This window comes from Brassica napus, chromosome A10, assembly GCF_020379485.1.
Source record: "Brassica napus cultivar Da-Ae chromosome A10, Da-Ae, whole genome shotgun sequence".
Lineage (NCBI taxonomy): Eukaryota > Viridiplantae > Streptophyta > Magnoliopsida > Brassicales > Brassicaceae > Brassica > Brassica napus.
The window spans coordinates 18783673-18805661 of NC_063443.1; the positions used below are offsets into that span (position 1 = coordinate 18783673).

Here is a 21989-nt window from a genome sequence, read left to right on the forward strand (position 1 = left end):
CAGTTTTGAAGAAAGACGTATGTAACCATATGCAGCATCGAAGACAAAAAACAAAACTCTGCTACATTGAATCCAGTTGTAGAATACAGATTGCATTTAATTAAGCTTTTGTTTGCGTTACAGATTGGTGATAAAATATAAGTACTGTATAAACATTGCATGTAAATCTGTAATTGCTAGTTTCTTATTCATTTGATAAGTGATCATTAAATGTTTTCATTTAATTTTGATTGTTTCATACTCAATCTTCACGCTAGAAGATCCAATGATTTACGCAGTTTAATACTCATCTAATTACGATGTGGCAGATGACTATGTACAAATTACTAGTTACCAGCCTTGCGTATAATGCTATGACAAAAAGATCGTATAAGACATGTCTAGTATATAGTATCAAGATTTTAAATAAATAAAACTATTTCAACAAAAAAAAAAGTAATTGAAAATAACATCTCCAGTTAACACTTGTCACTTATCATTAATTTATTATGAAAATCATTATTTATTACGTAAATAACGTAAAATGTAGATAGAGATATTATGAAAAAGAGAGATTTTCATTATCACTAATAGTGACAATTACTGCTCAAAAAAGCAAATTAGACTGTAATAAACGCGTGAAATCTGATCTTTTGACGAAACAAATTTTATTTGCCACCGACCTAACAAAATAATATAATAAAAAATAAAATTAAATGTGAAAGCAGAGACAGAAAATTATGATTAAAAAAATGTAATATAGCGAATTTTCTTTTGGGAAGTTTGACAAAAATTGCTCATTCTCCACCACCACCACTGTCTCCTCCTCCTCTTATACACAGATTCGCTTACTCAAATCAAAAGTACGCAACAAAAAAAAAATCAATCTGAATCTCTCTAATGGTGAAGTACTGTGGCACCTGAAAACACACACAGAGAGAGATACAAGTGGAAGCATCTTCGTTCTCTCTTCTCTTCTCCACGATGAGAAACTCTCTCTCGTTCGAGATCGACGACAATGGCGGCGCCGGAAGAGACGGGAATCACAATCGTCTCCGTCTCAAGCCTATCTCGAGCGGCGATAGGCGAGATCGATCTTCTCACTCCGGTTCGGATCGGTCTTCCTTGTTGCGTAGTAGCAACACCGCCCGGCCTCACCACATTGGCGGCAGATCGCTTAACCGCAAGGGCGTCATCTCGTGGCTCAAGCCGCGCGGCAACTGGCTGCTCTACTTTCTGGTGGCGTTCACGGTTTGCGCGTTCGTCATGTCCTCGGTGCTGCTTCAGGATTCGATTGCGTGGCAAGGGAGTGCGAGGGGAGGAGGGGGAGTGAGGAGGCGGATTGGATTCGGGAGTTCGTTGAAGTATGTTCCCGGAGGAGTTGCGAGGAGGTTGATTGAAGGGGAAGGGCTTGATTCGTTGCGGTCTGGGGTTAGGATCGGTGTTCGTCCGCCCAGGCTTGCTCTCGTGAGTTTATGCTTATATAAGGATTGTTAGATCCAACTGTAGATGTTAGGAATGAATAGTGGTTCACTGTGAGCAGTACACTTAGTGATTTGTTTTAGAAGAGGAGCATGCCAAGTGGTTATTGGTCAATGGCTAAGAATCCATGAGAAGAGATCTCCTCATAAAAAGACTTGATGTGGACCCTCTGGTTTATGTTCTTTTCGTACCATAGCTAAAGCAGAAAAACCACCAGCAAGATTGAAAAAGCAATCTATATGAGATCAAGATCTAATTTTTTTATGTGTTGGCTTAGTCAGTGGAGAATTAACAGTAGTTAGTAATACCTTAACTCCCTGGTTAGACATGTGGGAGCTCCTGGGAAAATGCCATGTGTTTTCAGTTAGATTCTATCCATTGGGGTGGCTAATTAGTTTGTAACTGAAGTTATTCTTCTGGCACATCATGCTTGAACTTGGTAGTAGGATGTTCACGGTTACTTTGTAACTGTTGACATTGTTTATTTGTCGTTTCACTCTAGTTGGAGCCATTTCCAGATTGGATTTGGAAATTTTCTATTGTTATGTGTGCAACACTTTTATTTTCTCTGATCGATGACGCATGTTGCTTTTCATTCGTACGTCTCCATGCATTTTCTGCTCACTTATATTTTTATATGTATTATGATTGACAGATACTAGGCAATATGAAGAAAGATTCCCGAACACTAATGTTGGTCACTGTGATGAAGAATCTTCAAAAACTGGGTTATGTGTTTAAGGTGATACTTTATGGCATTTTATGCTTGCAGCTCTAGCGCTCATATTGAAGATTTTTTTTTCCTCTCCTGTTTATGGTATAAGCAAAATAGATGCTCTTGTTTTTTATTCCACCGTAAATATGCGGTCAAGTGTAGATACAAGCGTTTATGAGTCTTATTTCCGGCATCTCTTAGAAAAGCTTGTGACCTTAAAAGTTGTCAGGTTTTTGCCGTAGAGAATGGCGAAGCACGTTCATTGTGGGAACAGTTAGCTGGCCATGTTAAAGTCCTGGTTTCAGATCAGCTGGGACTGGCTGATTGGACAATGTATGTGGTTATCAATTCTTTGAAAACTTTATTGTTGTTTACCTGGCTATATTCTCAAATCCGGTTTCTTGATAAATGATTCTTAGTTGCTTTGTTGAATATTTTTTTGTTTCTCCCCTCCACCTGGATAAAGTTACAGTGATTCATCTTCTGCAGTTTTGAAGGTGTTATTGCTGATTCGCTTGAAGCAAAAGAAGCCATTTCAAGGTGGGTGAATTAATTTTGTTAAGTTGCCTGCGATCAGAGTGACCTTTGTACTGCGTACTTATACTGGCCATTACTGCCTAATATGTAAAAAAACAACTAGTTGTTCGGCGTCTCATAATTTTGACATTTGCTTCTGTGGTTGCCATTCTATGATGATAAAAGTTCATTTCTTTTTTTGCAGCCTAATGCAGGAGCCATTTCGTTCAGTGCCACTTATATGGATAGTTCATGAAGATATTCTTGCAAATCGGTTGCCTGTTTACCTAAAGATAGGCCAAAATTCTCTAATCTCCCACTGGAGAAGTGCTTTTGCGAGAGCAAATGCCGTTGTCTTTCCACAGTTTACTCTGCCGGTAAATTCCTGTCTGCAATAAGCGTATAACCACTTGAACTGTATCAAAGTGTGCTTTGTATATTTGACTAAAATCTTTTTTTTTTTCAGATGTTGCATAGCGTTCTTGATGTTGGGAACTTCGTTGTGATTCCAGAATCAGTAGTCGATGTTTGGGCTGCTGAAAGCTACAGTGAAGTACACACAAAGCAAGAACTGAGGGAGATTAACGGATTTGGCGAGGATGACCTGGTCATCATGGTGCTCGGGAGCTCCTTCTTTTATGATGAGTTTTCTTGGGATAATGCCGTGGCAATGCACATGTTGGGACCACTATTGACACGATATGGGAGGAGAAAAGACACCGGCGGTTCCTTTAAGTTTGTTTTTCTATATGGTAATTCTACCGAAGGACAGAACGATGCTGTACAGGTAATATAGTTTTGGTGGGTTTATATTCTTCTTCTTCTTCCTATAAGGTTAGGAAATATAGTTTCTGCAATTGATGCTATCAACAAAGAGAGGCCCAGTGGGAATTTCTCTTAATTCTCAAGTTGTATTGCTTGCTCATTTAACAGTAATTTTGCATGAGAAGGATGTATTCATGTGATTACTATATGATTCAGGTCGTGCTATCAAAAACACATTAATATTCTGAAAGTGAAAGTAACCTGACATTTGATTCGGCTGTATGCGATTAGTGTTTGTTGAGATTGTATACTAATTTTTGTTAATTCATAATGCAGGAAGTTGCATCGAGGCTTGGGTTGACCCAAGGCACTGTTCGGCATTTTGGTTTGAATGAGGATGTGAATAGAGTTCTACTGATGGCTGATATTCTTGTTTATGCTTCTTCCCAAGAGGAACAAAGTTTTCCTCCCTTAATTGTCAGAGCTATGAGCTTTGGCATCCCTATTATAACACCCGACTTTCCAGTCATGAAAAAATATGTGAGTACACTGAAACTTATCATTTCTTGGTAATCAAACAATGCTATATACCTCTTTGATTTTTGATTATTAATGGATCTTTAACTGCAGATGGCTGATGGAGTTCATGGAATATTTTTCCGAAGAAACGACCCTGATGCTTTGTTAAAGGCATTCTCACCGTTGATATCAGATGGAAGGCTCTCTAAATTTGCTCAAACAATTGCTTCTTCAGGAAGACTTTTAACTAAGAACATGATGGCAGCAGAATGCACAACTGGTTATGCTAGGCTTTTGGAGAACATAGTCCACTTTCCATCTGATACTTTCTTGCCAGGTTCTATTTCTCAACTTCAAGTGACCTCGTGGGAGTGGAGTCTGTTCAGGAGCGAAATAGGGCAGCCAAAAAGCTTCATCCAGGATTCCACTTATGCATCCATAAGACCTGGAATTGTTTTCCAAGTCGAAGAGAAGTTCACGGGTGTTGTTGAGTCAACAAACCCTGTTGACAACAACACCATATTTCTATCAGATGAGCTTCCTTCCAAATTAGACTGGGATGTTCTTGAAGAGATTGAGGGAGCTGAAGAGTACGAGAAAGTAGAATCTGAGGAGGTATCAAATTTTGCTGCCATCAGACATATTTCTAGGTTCCCACTAGACATTTTACTGTGTCTTGTTGAGCTGCATTGTTCTATTGTATTAAATTATTTCTTCCTTGTCTGAGATATAGCTAGAGGACAGAATGGAAAGAGATGTTGAGGATTGGGAAGAGATATACCGGAATGCTCGCAAATCGGAGAAGCTAAAGTTTGAGGTAAACGAACGGGATGAAGGAGAGCTTGAACGAACTGGTCAGCCGTTATGTATTTATGAGGTTTACGATGGAGCTGGTGCGTGGCCCTTTCTGCATCATGGATCTCTGTACCGTGGTTTGAGCTTGGTAAGCTTCTTTATTGGTTTGTTCACATCCTGTGTAAACTTGTGCTTAATCATATTGCTGTTTTCTGATTTTCTGTCATATCTTCACTATAGTCCAGTAAAGATCGAAGGCTAAGCTCAGACGACGTAGATGCAGCAGACCGGTTACCACTTTTGAATGATAGTCATTATCGAGATATACTCTGCGAAATTGGAGGAATGTTTTCTGTTGCAACTAAAGTGGATAGCATTCACATGAGACCTTGGATTGGATTTCAGTCATGGCGTGCTGCTGGTAGGAAGGTAGTTCTTTAAAAGTAGTGTTTTTGATTATTCATTTTCGAAGCTACAGATTATGAGTACCACTCTAAATGTTGAACTACTTGAAAGCTTGAGTGGATTAATTTTGAAAGGCAAATACCCGTCGTTGTATCCGCTCACTGTTTGATGACACTTTTTGCTGTGAGACAGGTCTCGTTATCATCAAAAGCTGAAGGATCCCTGGAAAACATTATACAACAGGATACCAAGGGGGAGATTGTTTACTTCTGGACAAAGCTAGACATTGATGGTGGCGCACTTGGAAGTAGAAATGCACTTACGTTTTGGTCTATGTGTGATATCCTTAACCGAGGAAACTGCAGGTACTCCTCCGATATAACTGTCACATATTATATGTTGATATTTGATAATGACGATGAAAGTATACAATTAAAACTAATCATATCTTTAACCATAATGTATGTTGATGATGGAAATTTCTAGTTATGCGAATTCAGTCTCTTCAATTCTTTGTATATTGAAACTCAGAGAGCAGAATTGACATTCGTTTCTCGGATTTTAAACTGACGCAGGACCACTTTTGAAGAGGCATTCCGGCATATGTATGGGTTGCCAGAACACATTGAAGCGCTTCCTCCCATGCCTGAAGATGGTCATCATTGGTCTTCTCTCCACAATTGGGTGATGCCAACTCCGTCTTTCCTCGAGTTTGTCATGTTCTCACGGTAACATTACTAATTTCAACATATTCACCAGAACATTTCCTCCAAACTCACCGTCCCAGTTTTTAAATCGCAATAACAGGATGTTCTCAGAGTCTCTAGATGCATTGCACAACAATCCTAACGACTCCCAAAGCTGCTCATTAGCTTCATCGCAGCTCGAGGTAAAAAAATCCAGATTCTTACTTCTTGACATTGTTCTCCCACATTCACAAAGTTCTGATTATTCTATCGTCTTTGTTTTGAACAATGAATAGAGAAAGCACTGTTACTGCCGGGTCTTGGAACTGTTGGTTAATGTATGGGCATATCACAGCGGGAGAAAGATGGTTTACATAAACCCGAGAGACGGTTCACTCGAGGAGCAACACCCGTTACCGCAACGAAGAGGTTTAATGTGGGCCAAGTACTTTAACTTCACTTTACTGAAAAGCATGGACGAGGACTTAGCAGAAGCAGCAGATGATAACGACCATCCAAGGGAGAGATGGCTTTGGCCACTAACCGGAGAAGTGCATTGGAAAGGCGTTTACGAGAGGGAACGTGAAGAAAGATACCGATTGAAAATGGACAAGAAACGTAAAACTAAGGAGAAACTTTACGATAGGATCAAGAACGGTTACAAGCAGAAGTCACTCGGAGGATGAAGACAGATATCTACTTTTTGCGTGCATTCAAAGAAGATTAACGTGCTCTCGATCTCTACAACGCATGAGATTACACGAAAGATATCATCGAAAGCAAAGAGATCACTCTTTTGCTATTTGCTGGAGATTATAGGAGAAGAGAGTTTAGATTTAGAACCTATTCTTCAACCCATTAAAAGTAAAGGTTTCCTTTGTTACTCTCTTCTTTGCTTCCATAAAGCAATTTTGATATTGATGCTGCATAGTTTTCATTCATCTTACTATCATTACAATTCGACCAGTCTTGGTCACTCTACCAGACCACAGAATCTTTTCAGTTATTACACGAAATAGAATAATAGAGTTCCACTTTTCAAATTACACAATCATAAAGTAATTGGCTAAAGAAAAAAAATTTAAACAGAAAATATACAATCTTCTGTAAACTTGGTTAACATTTGTTTACAATTTTTTGTTAGTTCTCCTTCAAAATTATTTGCTCTTTTATCATTTTGCATCTTAGTTAATTAATTTAGATAAAATGAATTTCTCGTACAGATGTTGAAGATGACATGACATGACTCAAGACCAACATTGCCAACGACCATCCTGACGCAGACTCACTACCTCGTGTTTGGTTTTCATTAAGAATCTCTAGTGGAACCCTCAGACAACTAAAAGAAGCAAATCATTACAAAAGCTACCTATCTAGTACCCAATTTATCTATATGTCAATTACTTTAGACAAAAGTATTTGAAGACAGACCGGTTCACATGCGAGTCTGGACTCAATCGACCCCTTCAACAAAGCCCTTTTTCGCCATCTACTAAACAAAACAAAGAGGAACCATAAATAAATTAAAAACCTACAGAAACTTTTGGAAAGCTAAGCTCCCTTTTCTTCATGCATGTCTACATCAAAAACTGACCAAATGAGTTAAACATTTATTATTTTGAGTAAGGGATCGATCGAAATAATGAAGTAAGGACGACTTCACTAAATCAAATGGTATGAGATAATCGGAAAGAATCAACCGAAGTTGATGGGGGATCAATTTGCCAAAACAAGTTGATGGGGGGAGTTGGTATGTATATAAACGGTCCCAAATCCCGATACTTTCTAACCCCATACTAATTTTTTTTACCATTTATGGCCTATAACTATATTGCCTATACAATGATTTCTTATTTTATATAGATAATATTTTATGGTTCTTCTTCAATGTTAGTCATGTACTGTTAAATATAGGTTTGGATAATTGACACATATGTTAAAAGACAAGCGGACATTAAGCATAAACTTCCAAGAGAGGACCATCCTGATCATTATCCCCTTGGTGTCAATCGGCAAAATTAATAAATATGCAACAATATTTGATATAAAATTTTGGAAACTAGTTTGATAGTGTTATATAAGGACAAACAGATTATTAGGGATATGCACGTTACGTTTTACTTGCTTCCCTTGTCTCCATCGTACTTTACAATAAATTAAATACTTTTAAAATAGATCAATACCTGCTAACTAAACCACGTATGAATTGTATTCATCTATCCAACCAAATGAATATAATATAGGATTTTATCATTGATTCATGCTTTTATCGAGTAATTCTACCTAGGAGTTTGCTCATAGATCTGCCCACACACAAAAAGAAAAAAACTGAAACCAGAACAAAATTCTTGTATATTCCATATCTAGTCATGTCATTCAAATTCTTGCCAAACCGACACTCAGTTTTATAATTAACCACTTACATTAATAGGTTCCTGTAACTTGAATTTCTTACACATCATCAGTATAGATATAAAACATTAATCTATTGATCTTATATATCACCTAGATTAGTCATACAAAATCTTCAACAAATAAAAGCTTAAAAGGTACAAACGCTGGTGTATCAACAAAAGTTTTTAATGTTATCAACAATTAAAGTAGTTCAGAAAGATTGATCGGAAAGATCAGAAGTGGTTCAGAAAAACCAAAGCGCATAAAAAGAAAAGAAAAAATCACATGCATGTCTACGAAAGAAAAGTTTTCTTAGAAAATAATAACTATAGTTGTGTTAGAAAAACAAAGTAAAAATGAAAAAAAAAAGACAGTGAGATTCAGATATTGGGAAAGATCAGGGGGATCGTTTCTTCTTATGTACCTTTGTTTGGGGATTCAGTGTCTGAAGTGCCAGTCACTTACACAGATCTACCCTACATCACACCACATGCCTCCTCTAAAGTAAATACGTATTTACCTTTCGTAACCTAATGTATAATATTTATACATCATGTATTTGCTGACTTTTAGTTTCAAATAGCTATATAATATTTTTAATTTGTACAGAGTTTTATATATGGTTTTTTTTTTTTAAGTCATCTGTTAGATTATATTGAACTTTAAACATTGTTTCCAAACCATTACAAGGCTAACACCCCCAGGCCACAAAAACCCCCCACAATCATCAAACCAACCCCTGATTATGAGTCTACGACTAATACACTTTCCGTCGCCATACCTATACCAAAAAAGAATTCCAAAGACTACTCATAGCCATTAAACAGAGGATTGGACTTCCTCATTCACAAAGCAATTAAGCAACCATATAGGAGGACCTGCCGCTAATGTATTCAACAGACCAAACCAAAGTTTCCAACTTCACTTCACGCAAACTTCCAATCTGAAACATGATTCATATTCAAACGATTGATCCGAGACAAAGGCCAACGATTCCCGGACAGAAAGGGACACCGTCAAAGCCAAAAGCCAGCCTTATAGTGCTAAGATAGCCACTGTAAGCCAGAGACGAAGCCCGAAACACGGGAGTCAGGTCGCCGGAAAATAGAGCCAGAAGAAAAGAAGCTGACAGCCATGATATATGGTTCATGGAGTCCATAAATAATATATGAAAGCCATGATTAAACCGAACGTGAGATGTCGTGCGGACCCAAAGTAAATATATTTAATCAACCCCAGAATCTTATAAAGATACCAATGGAATCTTAATTAATAAAAGGAATTAATTAGGCTACTTCCTCTCATAATAGACCTTAATTGATCAAAAAATATAATTTGAATTCAAACGATTGCAATTATATCCGAAATGGTAAATAGATTATATATACATTTCACCCACTAGATATATAGTCAATATATGACGAAAAATATATACTAAAGGTAAAATATGCATGTAAATGGTACATCATGCATGTACAAAAAGTCTAAAGTCTAAACACATGACATGTCTCTGTAGCTGCTTTAGCCGTGCACGACATAAATTCTAACCAACCTCTAGGTTTAGATCTAGAGTAAAAACCCTTCAATTTCAATCCTTGAAGTTATATACATAATACATATCCCTAATTTCAGATCTTATTTCTGTAAATAAAGTTACCTATTATAAACTAACTAATACTTGTACTGTTCTGCATGTTACTTCTTGATTATTTTCCAAACACATGCATGTTACTACTTTAACAAGTAGGCATGTTAGTGTATGTTCACATTAGCAGAACTTTGATTTCATTTTACATCTTTTGTATAAGTACAAAATATATGCATGTCTAGAAGTTTGATTAAATCTTTAATATACTAAGATTACTTATATAATAATAGGCTCCATATTCTTGATTTTATTCTTTTTTTTTGTTGATGTAACGCTCATTGATACGAATATATATATATACCTGCTTTTTACATTAAAAATAACTTCTTCCTCAATTTGCAATAATTACTTTTTTTATCTCTTCCCTACAGAGAGAGAGGCATGTATTTACTTTTTTTTGGCATGTATTTACTTTCTTTTTTTGAAAAGGGGTGTATTTACTTTCTGTTACGTAGAAACAACTTAACTTCACTGATATAAAAATAATTTAGAACCTAAAGTTAGAATACGCTAATGACTACGTTGAAATAATAATCATATTTTTTTTTAAGTCTGAAAGTTCATTGCAAAACTGTTCTACTAAAGTTACAAAAGAAGTTTAACTGACTATAATTTAGTCAAAAAAAGAACAACTATCTTAACGATCAAACTAAAGTATAAAGTACATCTTTATTCATTATGAGAACTGTATTACTAATATGTTTAATTGGAATGTAGTATAGTTTTATACTTTTATCTGTCAAAAGCAATAAAATCATGAAGAGAAGTAGTGTGGTTTCTTCTTTCATCTCTTATCTTTCTAATTATTTTATGATATATACACACACACAAAAGAAAAGCATGTATGTAAAGACAGAAGCACATATATATAAAGACACCCAGTAGTTCACTTCTCTAAGAAGATTTGTCCAGGCACACGCCAAAACACAAAAACAAACCTTCAAGAACAGATCAGTTTAATATTTATATATAAACGAAACAAATGGATATTGGTTTAATACAAGATCTGCCCATGTTGAATTTCCCATCACCCATCAAGATTCGATCCAACATAGATGATGACGGTAACAGCGGCGGCTGCACCACTCCCACTTCCTCCCATCACAAGATTCCTCCCTTAACCGCCACTACTCCTCCTCCTCCGCCGCAGAAACGGCGCCCACCTCCGACGCCGTCATCTCTAGTCAGATCTTGCAAGAGGAAGCTTATGACGTCATCCAAGTTTGAGATAATCGTCAACAAAGATGAGATCGATCGCTTCTTCTCCTCTGTTTACAACCAGAGGGTGACGTCGTCCCCCACAACCACAACAACCACTACCACTACGACGGCTCTGACAGTGTCCAAGCGACGGAGAAGTTTCCGTTCTTGCTCCAGGAAATAATCAATAGTTGGAATTAACCACTATCATGTCAAAGGTTCTTTCATTCAGATAGCTTTTTCCTATTTTTATTTTATTTTATTTTATTTTCTGCATGTAATGATTTTCGACTTTACACGTCTACCCACTCTATAAATATACATGTGCGATCGGTAGATAGATGGTATCTTTTTCTTACTAATTTCATTTGAATTATGAGAAATTTTAATAATATAGTTTTGCTAGCTTTTTGTAAACGGATGACAAAATAATAAAATATTTCAGAAAGAAATTCTACACTAACGAAATATAACATTTATTTGTTCAGTCCCAGATAAAAAATTCTCATCGTTTTACCCCAAAAAAAAAAAAAAAATTCTCATCACTAGCTTATGGCCGTAACATCGATGTTTGAGGTTCATGCATTTATCATGAAGTGATCTGTTATATGGTAACTATTTGAATTTTAGTAACGATTTCAAAATAAACCAGATAAGTGATATATCACGAAGAAGAGAGTGAAAATGAGTTGTCCTTGCAAGCAATTGTTTCTGTCGGCCACGATAGATTTAGATGAGGTTTTACCATATTGTGCATGATTATGACTCAAGATTATCTAAAACTCGAAGGGCAGTGTTGAGAACTATGTAGGATGTAGAAGCTTAGGATCCCAAAGTTTCTAATAATTCAAAAAGATTATATAATGGCGTTTTAGGTGTTGATTTGGTAGGATGAGATATGGAGTTGGTTGCGTGCCTTACGTGTGCTTGTGAACCATGAGAAAAAGATAATAATGCCTTGATCCAACTTATTTTAAATTATTATTTTACTTAAAAATAGACTGTTGCTTAAATTGCAAGCTAATTAAGTAATATTGTTTTTTTTTTTTTTGAAACACAACTTATATTAATACCATAGAAATTGTTAGGTGGTAGCCATAAAGACTTCACCATCTACAAGGCTTTGCTTTGCTAATAAATCAGCAGCTGAGTTTTTCTCTCTAGGAATCCAACGAAAAGAAATGAAATCAAATTGGAAAGACAGATCAGCAATATCACAAACGATTCCGTACAGCTCCAAGGGAACTTCCCTCCCCTTGAGGGCGTTGATCAGTTGAACTGAGTCAGATTCACATACCATTCGCCTCACACCAAGCTTTTTACTCTCTGTAATTGCCTTCCTCAATGCCAGCCCTTCTGCTGTAAGCGCTGAAACTACTGCTGTTATACTCTCCGATCCCGACGAGATTCCTCGCGCTAGCTTTAAACTCCAGCCCAGTCCTGCTCTTCGACTGGAAGCTCTCCAGGCCGCGTCTGACTGTAGAATTACACAATTTTCCGGGTGAGCTTCTCTGGCATGTGACTTTTTCCCTTTTTTTCCAGTCTTATCCTGGCACGCATTCCATTCTCGTGCCATTCTCACCGCTTTGGTAATTGTTTCTTCCACAGTCACTATAGTATTGTTGAAGCAAAGGCTGTTTCTTGCCAACCAGATTTGCCAGAGAATCCATGGAGCTAGGTGTCCTTCCACTAGACCAGTAGGAGGTAGGCAAGTTCTGCCGCATAAATTCACCCAAATCTCATTTAAATCTATCCATCCACTCACATTCACCGCCGGCATCACAGGGGCTGCTCGCCATACCCCTTGAGCATAAGGACAGTGGAGGAAGAGGTGATTTATAGATTCAAGCTCCCCACATCTTTTACATCTTGTGTCTACACTGATGTTCCTAGCTGCAAGCAGCTCTCCAACAGGTAAAGCATTCTGGAACACTTTCCATAAAAATAGCTTGATTTTTGGTGCTGTGGTCAGTTTCCAAACACTTTTGAACCAGTCTATTCTGTTGATGTCGGCTATATTTCCTCTCTCCTCTCGCTTGGTTTTGATTGCAGCCTGATATCCTGATTTAGTTGTATACTCCCATGTATTAGTTCCCAACCAAACTCTCTTGTCGGGAGCCCCCGATAGACTTGGTTTGATTGCTTTGATCTGTTCTTCTATCTGTGGGAACAACTGGTGCAATTTTCCTTCATCCCATTCATTTGTTTCCTCTAAGAATAGATCAGAGACTGTCATGTTCATTTCTGCTTCCGGTGCCGGCCCCATTGGCCCTTCCTGTTCCGTGAGACTCAGCCATGGAGAGTACCACACTGTGATGGAGTTTCCATTACCTACTACCCATCCCATGTTTTTTACAATCAGATCCCTTCCAATCAAAATGCCCTTCCATCCATGCGATGAAGAAGTCTTATCCGTACACGTGAGAAAACTCTCTTCTGGACAATATTTTCCCAGTAAGACTCTCGACAGTAGAATATCGGGATTATGAAGGATTCGCCAGCTTAACTTTCCCAGGAACGCATCATTGAAAGCTTGGAAATCTCTAAATCCGAGGCCTCCAATTTCCTTTGGTTGTGTCATCTTGTCCCATGAAGTCCAAGCCATTTTTTTCTTTCCGTTACGGTCGTCCCACCAGAATCTCGTGACCTCCGACTGGATTCTTTTACACAGAGATACCGGCAGTTTGAAGCACGTCATCGAATAGGACGGGATAGGAGATAGCACACTTTGCAACATCGTCATTTTACCGGCTGTGGACAAAAATCTATTAGACCAGCTGCTGCCTTTTTGTCTAATTTTATCGATTATAGAGGAGAAGAGATCCCTCTTTTTCCTCCCAAAATGCTCTGGCAATCTAAGGTACTTTCCTACACCTCCCTCTTTTTGGATGTTCAGCTCGTCTTTGATCCTGTTCTTTAGAGTAGCCGGGGCTCTTTTTGAGAAGGTGATAGACGATTTCAGATTGTTGATGGACTGCCCTGACGCTTCCTCATACTGGCTGAGGATTCTTTTAAGCGTCTGACAGCTATCTTTATTAGCTCTTATGAAGAACATTGTGTCGTCCGCGAAGAGGAGATGGTTGACTCGAGGGCATGCTCTCGTCACCCGGATCCCCTTAAGAGAACCCTCCTCGCTTGCTCTGTTACACAGTCCCGAGAGAACCTCACTACACAAGATAAATATGTAGGGAGAAAGACGGTCTCCTTGACGGATGCCTCTGCTCGGTGATATCCTTCCTCTAGGCGAGCCGTTAATGAGTAAAGTTGATCTGAAATTCATGTTGATCTCTGACCTTTTTTGGGCAGACAGGTAGAGCGATAACTACGGCTTTGGGATCTGTAAATTAATGTAATAAATGTTGTTGTGGATGACGCCTCGTCTAAACTAATCTAAAAGTCATTAGGGGTGCCCATCCGTCATGTACTCGGAGAAGCGAATATCCACATTTTCATAAATAATAGTATACTTCAGTGGTCGTATGTGATTAGAGAGAATTTCGAGTGTAAATCTGATAATTTTTTCTTTAACATCTTCATCCATTTATTGATATTCAGCCAAATACGCAGTATATAGACTTATCGCAGGAGTAGAGAATATCACTATCATTGGCATTATTAAAGATAACATGATGGGGGTAGTAATGGAATAGCAATTATCCTATTTCATCCTCAACAGCAGACGGTCTTGAAGATGGTGAAAGAAATAAACACTTAATCAAACTAAGTGGCAGTGGATTACTAGTTTACTTTACTGAGGATTAATTTGTCTTGTTAATCTAAAATCAGGGATTGTATCTCTCTTTTATAAAGTGTAAAATGAGCTTACTCCATAAACTAGCACATAAAAATGTGAGTTATATGAAGATAACTTGTTTGTGGTTGGGGGGGGGGGGGGGGGGGGGGGGGGGTTAGTTATAAAATTTCTATGTATAGCTAGCTCTAAGATAAGCAGTTTACCATGGGTTATAAAATGGGTTATAAAAATGTGAGTTATATGAAGACTGTAAAACTTTCTTTACTCATTTATAGCAAAAAGTCAACTTCAACCATTAGCCAACGGTAAATCATGAACTCTATGGTAACATTATATGGCTAACTAAACTGTATGACAAATTTTCTTCAAATACTATATATTATGAGAAAAGCAGATGTAGTAGCTGATAGCTTCCGCAAAACAAGCAAGAATTAATTCAAAACACTGTAATTACATGGTTATAACTTATAACTGCTTGTAAAATGTTGTACTATGCACTGTTGCTTAAATATATAAAAATGTTGTGTCAAGAAAAGTGACAAGACTTTAGTTAAACTTTTGTTTCCTCTTATGTGATGACATTTCTGCTTACTGAACTATACATTTACATAATTAGATTACCTATTCGTTTTTTCCCTTTAATATCTAACATAAACTAGGGGTGCGTATAATAGATATTATGCAACTATGGATTGTTGGACGATACATAAAATGTTGCAATCATCTTTGTTGCTCATCAATTGACATCATTTTGTGCATTCACTAAAGAATATTTGAACTATACATGTTATTCTGAACTACACGATATATATATATACGTAACATATGAGTGTGATATTTGAGGGTCGAAGATCGACTTTTAAACATTGAATGTTTTACTCTGACAATACTGACATATTATGGAAAAAATTGATCTTTAACAATGGGGTAACCTCGATTAGCGACAAGTAAAATTATTACCATGATTAAACAAATTAAAAAGCTAAATAGCGTCTAATATATATTTTGCATCGTGGATTTACTTTTTATAATGGAGATCTTGTAAATGCGATGTAGATAAAGGTGGATAAGCACGATGATGAAATACACATATACTACTATTAATTTCTACGATCGCTGTTGATTGCGTTTGATCCGGTTTATTTTATTAGATCGTGCGTGAAAGCACCTACAATAAATAAACTGTAATATTTTTATACACGCCGTAAAAACAACATGATGATTGTTCCAGCACATGAAATCAGTATTAATTCAATTTAAATTACTAGAGTATACACACAACATGTTAATAAAATAAAAAGGTTGGCTAAATGACTAGTGGGATACAATAATTAGCGGGGTTTGATTGGTACAGTATACTGCAAAGTTTCCATCATATTATATACGAAGGATACAGCTCACCAACATATAAATGGCATTGAAATAGAAAGTATTGAATGGCACTATCGCCAAAGAGGATCCATGTCTACACGTTTAAATTGGGCAATCACAATTTCACCACTTGTCTTTACCATTAAAAAAAATATTAACTGCGGTCCACGGCAAACCGGTCAAGTCGAAGAACCAGATGGTTTAGCTTATTTTTCCCTTAATCAGCGCAAGACAGACCCGTATACTTTGGGCTAAGTTACATGAGGCCCAGTCAAATTTCGGCCCAGTCAAGTAAAATCAGATGTTTCATTTCTTACTTTTTTTTGGGTAATTTAATTTTGTTTAATTTAGAACTGTACACATCAAATTTGGATTTGAGAAAGGAACTACAACTACATACATATAAATCTTTAACCTCAAAATCGAACATGTTTCTCACTCTGACTTTCCTTTATGCTGCTTCATGCCTTCTATGTACCTTCTTCTCGCCTTCCAATTATAAAATGGAGTAGGCTCTGATTACCTCCATGATTGGTGCTCTACAAAGCGGACATTTCCCTCCGTTTCTTACAAGCTCGTTCGCACATTGTGAGCAAGTACACATGTGCCCACATCTGCAACATTCAGAACATTTCTCATTTCTGAGAGAGAGAACAAGCAAAATATGTACAGTAAATATTTAGTTACCTATACAAGAGAGCATCAATGTGGTTGTCACAGCAAACGCAACAAGTCCCTTTCCTTACATGGATCCATCTTGATCCATCTTCTGATGTTTCCGCACTCATACCTGCTGCATCATTCATTTTCTTAAATACTATGTATAAAAGATCAGTACACGGAGAAACAAATTAAAGTTCGTTGGATAGACTAGCCACTGACCTTGGTCACCTGCAGATCGGTTTAAAGCTGCAGAGACTTCTTGTCTAACCGAACGCTGCAGCTCTAATTGCATATCCATGCAGGCTTCGAGCATCCTCTGCATCTGGCTCATTCCCTGCTGCAGTCTTGCTACGTCTCCTCTTAGGTCGTTCATTACCTCCCATTCCTAATTCAAGAAGAACAGTCTTATGATTTTCAATCGAGATAATTTATTAATCAGTTACACGTTCAATGCTAAATCCCCTAGATGAAAAGCTTACCATTTCAGACCGATGCATAGAGTGGCGAGACCAGCTAGAGTGGTGCCATATTGGCTGAGGTGGTGGCACGGGTGGGGTGGGAAGCATTTGTGGACCATTGATGTCATTAAGCTGATTATCGTTCTGTACAAATACTTGGTGGTCTCTGTCACGCTCTGGAGAATCTGGGATTGCTGTTTGCAGGTTATCGTGCAGATCCCAGTCATCATGAGTGTGAACTCTCCTTTCAGCATATGATTGTATCAGTTGATCCAGACTTTCACGGAATCCACTATGTAGTAGATTAGAAACACTTCTCCTACAAACAGGGAAGACAGTAGAAATCATTACACTAACAGAAAACAAAGTAAGTACTACAGAAATAAAACAAATCCACCTTTAGTACCTGCCTAGGAGCTCCCTGAGTTCCATGCTGTAAACATTGTCATCCTCAGGTGGATGAAACCTACTTAATCTTCTCAATGGTACTACACGGCGAGTCCTTGGGGCTTCTGGCCGTGTCTCATTCCAATTACCATTTGATTGTCTAGGGACATCCTCATGCCAAACACCATGACCTTCTTGTGTGTGATCTTCATCATCTGTAATTCCAGAGGCTTCTCGGTGTAGGTCACTGACGGAAGTCTCATCATTGTTTATATCTGCGTTACCATTTCCCCAATCACTAGATTGGGTCAACGTTGTTTGCTGCAGATTTAGCCTCTCGTCTACTGTGACATCTTCCTGCCAAACCCTTCTTTGATTGGTATCCTCTTCCCAATCTCTATCTTCATTTGTTATGTTGCTTTCCGACCTAACCGAGTCATCATGCAAGAGGGGACTGTTATTCCCTTGTCTAGAAGAAGTTGCTGAACTATCATCGGTTATATGCTGCGAATTCTCAGCGGTGGCATCAATTGCTAGAGCAGCTGTGCTATTATTATCAGTGTCGCTACTATTTTCACGGACAATACTTTCCCTCCCGTTATGGAACCCCTCCCTGTGACAAAATCAAAGCGACGTTTGGCCAATTATTAACGAGCAAGCTAAATGCCAAAAGTGCTTTGTGTAATAATATAAGATGAAAGGACAAACAAGAACACAACAAAAGATCAGAAAGATAAAAGAGGACTAAATTATCTATACGTTATCTTCAATAAGATCAGACATTGTATAGTCCTTTACGAGTTTCTAGTACAATTATGTTATTGTGATGAGATTAATTTTATTCTATTGAGCTGGAGTCTTGCCGCTGGATGAAGCTGCATGAGATAATTGTTTTAACCATTGTAATAAGTAAAAGGAACTCTTACCTCAAACCAGAGACAGTCTGTCTTTCTCTTAGCTGAAGAAGTTCCCTAGAAGCCGTTGATGGAGTTCTCTCTTGATCTGCAGGCCTCTCATTCCTTAAAAATCTTCCTCTAAGAAGCGACTGCAGAAAAGCTTTAAAGCATTAGAAATCAATCAACAATCAGCTGAGGTGCTAAGATACTGATACAAATACGAATCCAATAATTTGAAAAACCCAACCTGAATCCTGTTGCGGTGAGCAAAATCAGACACTGCACGATGCTCCAACAACCCCTGAAGCTCCCGCTGCCTCTCTCTCTCAGCTCTCGTGAGCAAATCAAGCAACGCCTGCCTTCCTCTTAGTCTCCGCAAGTCTCTACGAACTTGCTGAGGCTGTCCCCCTTCTTCATTATTAGCACCTAACCCTACACGCACCCTGTCAGCTTCAGGGGCAAGAAGAGACCCCTGATCTTCTCTCGGTGTTGTACTTGTACGCCCCCCTCCTCCTCCTCTCTGCTGACTCGTCACTTGCATCCACTCCCTTATAACCCTGACCCTCTCCCGCTCAGTATCACCTAGCCACTCCCCTCTACGGTTATTATTATTGTCTCTCTGCGTTACACTAGATGAATGATCATTAATCCCACTGTCCATCCATCCACGAACAATATGCCTCACCCTCTCCCTCTCCCTCTCACCGTCTCCAAGATCAGGAGACTGTTCTCTACTCGAAGCATTATTATTATTATTATTATCCACGTGCTCATTCCGATCACGTGACCAAGATCCATACTCACTCTCACTCTCATTATTCTCCGAAGCAACAGAGCTAGACAAGTTAGTATTATTAGACTCCACACTCCTCTGATGCCTCAGCCTCTCACGTGCCCTCACGTGCTCGTCCTCCAGCTCCCTCCACATCTGCAAGATCCCAGACGACGCCGTTTGAGTCCTAGGCCTCGGCCTCGGCCTCTCCTGACGCCTCGTAGTAGTGGACTGAGACTCCCTGAGGAAAGACGAATCGAGCATGGAGACGGTCTGCAAACCGGCGAGCGCGATCAGCTCGGACTCGCGGTTCCTCCTCTCGATGGTGGTGATCATCTCCTGGGCCTGCCTCGCGGCCCAGCGGCTGAGAATCTGAGACTGGCGCCTTCTGGATGATTCGCCTCTCCTCCTCACGAGCTGATCTTCTTCGTCGTCGTCGTCGTCGTCCTCGTCTTCTTGGTTGTGAAATGAGATGCAATCGTCTAGGTGACCGCGCATGAACTCCTCGAAGCCTCGCTCGAACTCGGCGCGAGCATCGTCTCTGGAATCTGATTTTTGCTGCAGAGGTTGGATGCTTGTCATCGTCACGCTTCGATCGAAACCCTAAAATCCCCAAATCTCCCAAATGTCATTTCCAAATTGAAAAATTGAAACGCGAATTACACTTTTGATTAGGAAGAAATCGAAATCAATTACGGAATTGAGATTTAGAGAAGACGTACCTCTCGTCTTGGGTGTTCTTCGTCAATGGCGAAACATAATAAATAAGAAGAAGACGAAGGAGGAGAGAGAGAGTTTTTGGAAGAGAGAGAGAGAGAGGGAGGAGAAACGAATGTTTTAACTTTTTAAGAGCGAAGCTGGCGATTAAGCTAATATAAATCACTCCTTAATTGTCTTTTTCTCGTAGTTATTTTCAAATTAAAAAAAAAATTAAATGAATTATCTATTTTTAATTTTCTTTGTCTACTTTTTCGCTTTGGTTTTAATTTAAAAAAGGCAAGGGCAGGCGAGTCTCAAGGAAGCGAGGACCGTCTACGATTGTTACACGTGGTACGCGTCTCTCATCCCACGTCATGTATTACTCTACTGTTTAGAATTATGAAATATGCAATTAAGACCATATCCAATCCATATTTGTGATGGAACTCTTTTAGCATTTGTTTATCATATGAAATTATATAAAATCTTTCTTACATAGGTATATGTACATGTGTTGAAATGTTAAGCAAAACTTGATGTTTTAGGAAATACATCATTGTAGAATCTTAAACACGTTTATACATGATAAGATTAAATGTAATAGACTATAGATAGGATACGGTTTTTTTTAGTAAACTAATATTTGCTTAATATAAAACAATTTTCCTTTTAAGATTGATTTTTTTGCTAATATTGCCTTATATACGCCAGTTTTCTTTTGTTTAATTTCTTTTTGTAATTTTCCTAATGAACCAATTCTCATTACAGTGTTACATCAATAATAGTAAACCAAACATAGCATCACAATTTTTAACCATACTATGCAGATAAACCTGGGTGCTTCCTGTATATACTATGAAGTTTTATTTCTTTTTGCTATAACATGGATCGATCTTTGTGAGGGTTTTGTACCAACCAATATTCTCACATGCATGGAGTAATCCAGAAAATAATATAATATATGTATATATATATTCTCACATGGTGGCATTATTTTCAGTCTTCTCGATAATTATTTGATATTTTTGGCCATCTAGTTAAATAATATTTCATAATATAATAAAATAAAACAATAGGAAAATGTCTATGATAAAGCTTACAAATGCATTGGGACGAAACACAAGGTTGCATGGATTTTGGGTCTATGTTAGGTCTCATCAATCACATACGTCTTTCGCTCACTTCAAGTTCTACAACGTGCGTTTTCTTTTTCTAACATCCATTCATCTTTTTCTTCTTATGTTTATCATGATGATGTTTACATTATTATTGTGTTTAGAAGAGGTAATTGCTAATGTTTTAGAGATCTGTCTTGACGGTTTTGCATCGTCGACAAAATGGGGTGACCATATATTGTTGATTGAACCAACTTAAGACAAATGTTCAATAACTTTTGTAAATTTCTAAACTAACCTGACACTAAACAATGCAATTATATCAAGGACGAGAACTGAGAGCTATGGGTCTATGGGTCTATGGTTGGAACAATCTCTAAAGTCTTGAAATAAAATACTCCATATATTATTAGTAGGGTGTTTTAGCAAAATCTCTAAAAACTAGAAAACTTATTTTATATGATTCAGCTCATCTAATTACACTATTTGTCTATTGTTATATTATTTATCGAAACTACAACCTTCTATTTGAGAGGGAACAAACGCAAACTTTGGTTTTTGACATTTTACGACATCTATCATGTATCCTAACTTAGACGCATGGAATTGGTATTTGTAGATCTAGTGGACATTTGCATAGATCTTTTACCTTTTTGTTTGAAAGAGTTGATGCAGTGTGTCTAGACTATACATTTGCTTTAACTACATAAACAAACAACTTTTTAACCTTTTACGTATCCTTGTAGCAAGATTTATCAACTAAACCCAAT

At 37.9% G+C, this 21989-nt stretch overlaps 4 protein-coding genes across 9 annotated transcripts; 2 read left to right on the top strand and 2 right to left on the bottom strand.

The window, feature by feature from the left end:
• The first annotated feature begins 754 nt into the window (after positions 1-754).
• BNAA10G25700D lies at positions 755-6846 on the top strand. Of its 2 annotated transcripts, none has more exons than XM_013812729.3 (14): positions 755-1446; positions 2117-2203; positions 2406-2509; positions 2666-2716; positions 2898-3069; positions 3159-3479; positions 3794-3997; positions 4088-4591; positions 4710-4919; positions 5012-5200; positions 5369-5541; positions 5752-5904; positions 5984-6065; positions 6159-6846. In XM_013812729.3, exons 1-14 carry the CDS (start codon positions 964-966, stop codon positions 6546-6548), a joined length of 3123 nt encoding a protein of 1040 aa, XP_013668183.1. In that variant the 5' UTR covers positions 755-963; the 3' UTR covers positions 6549-6846. The 2 variants fall into 2 exon arrangements, with proteins under 2 accessions (XP_013668183.1, XP_013668184.1); XM_013812730.3 differs by having other exon boundaries at positions 1009-1446; positions 2399-2509.
• A 3820-nt stretch (positions 6847-10666) lies between these two features.
• On the top strand, positions 10667-14967 carry LOC106372508 (cyclin-dependent protein kinase inhibitor SIM). Of its 4 annotated transcripts, none has more exons than XM_048742625.1 (5): positions 10667-11295; positions 12183-12605; positions 12713-12808; positions 12890-13018; positions 14660-14967. In XM_048742625.1, the coding sequence occupies exon 1, from the start codon at positions 10887-10889 to the stop codon at positions 11286-11288; it is 402 nt and encodes a 133-aa protein (XP_048598582.1). In that variant the 5' UTR covers positions 10667-10886; the 3' UTR covers positions 11289-11295; positions 12183-12605; positions 12713-12808; positions 12890-13018; positions 14660-14967. The 4 variants fall into 4 exon arrangements, with proteins under 4 accessions (XP_048598582.1, XP_048598583.1, XP_048598581.1 ...); XM_048742626.1 differs by having other exon boundaries at positions 14672-14967; XM_048742624.1 differs by having other exon boundaries at positions 12890-13964; positions 14067-14681.
• LOC106369987 lies at positions 12189-14384 on the bottom strand. Its single transcript, XM_013810073.2, has one exon. The coding sequence runs from the start codon at positions 14382-14384 to the stop codon at positions 12189-12191; it is 2196 nt and encodes a 731-aa protein (XP_013665527.2).
• A 1549-nt stretch (positions 14968-16516) lies between the features above and the next one.
• On the bottom strand, positions 16517-20285 carry LOC106372513 (histone-lysine N-methyltransferase, H3 lysine-79 specific). 2 transcript variants are annotated; one of them, XM_013812737.3, is made up of 8 exons: positions 20128-20285; positions 18881-20008; positions 18664-18782; positions 17757-18350; positions 17372-17669; positions 17112-17277; positions 16917-17022; positions 16517-16843 (listed from the first exon to the last, which is right to left on the bottom strand). In XM_013812737.3, the coding sequence occupies exons 2-8, from the start codon at positions 19985-19987 to the stop codon at positions 16726-16728; spliced, it is 2508 nt and encodes an 835-aa protein (XP_013668191.2). In that variant the 5' UTR covers positions 19988-20008; positions 20128-20285; the 3' UTR covers positions 16517-16725. The 2 variants fall into 2 exon arrangements, with proteins under 2 accessions (XP_013668191.2, XP_013668192.2); XM_013812738.3 differs by having other exon boundaries at positions 16917-17019; positions 20128-20284.
• Between the last annotated feature and the right edge of the window lie 1704 nt (positions 20286-21989).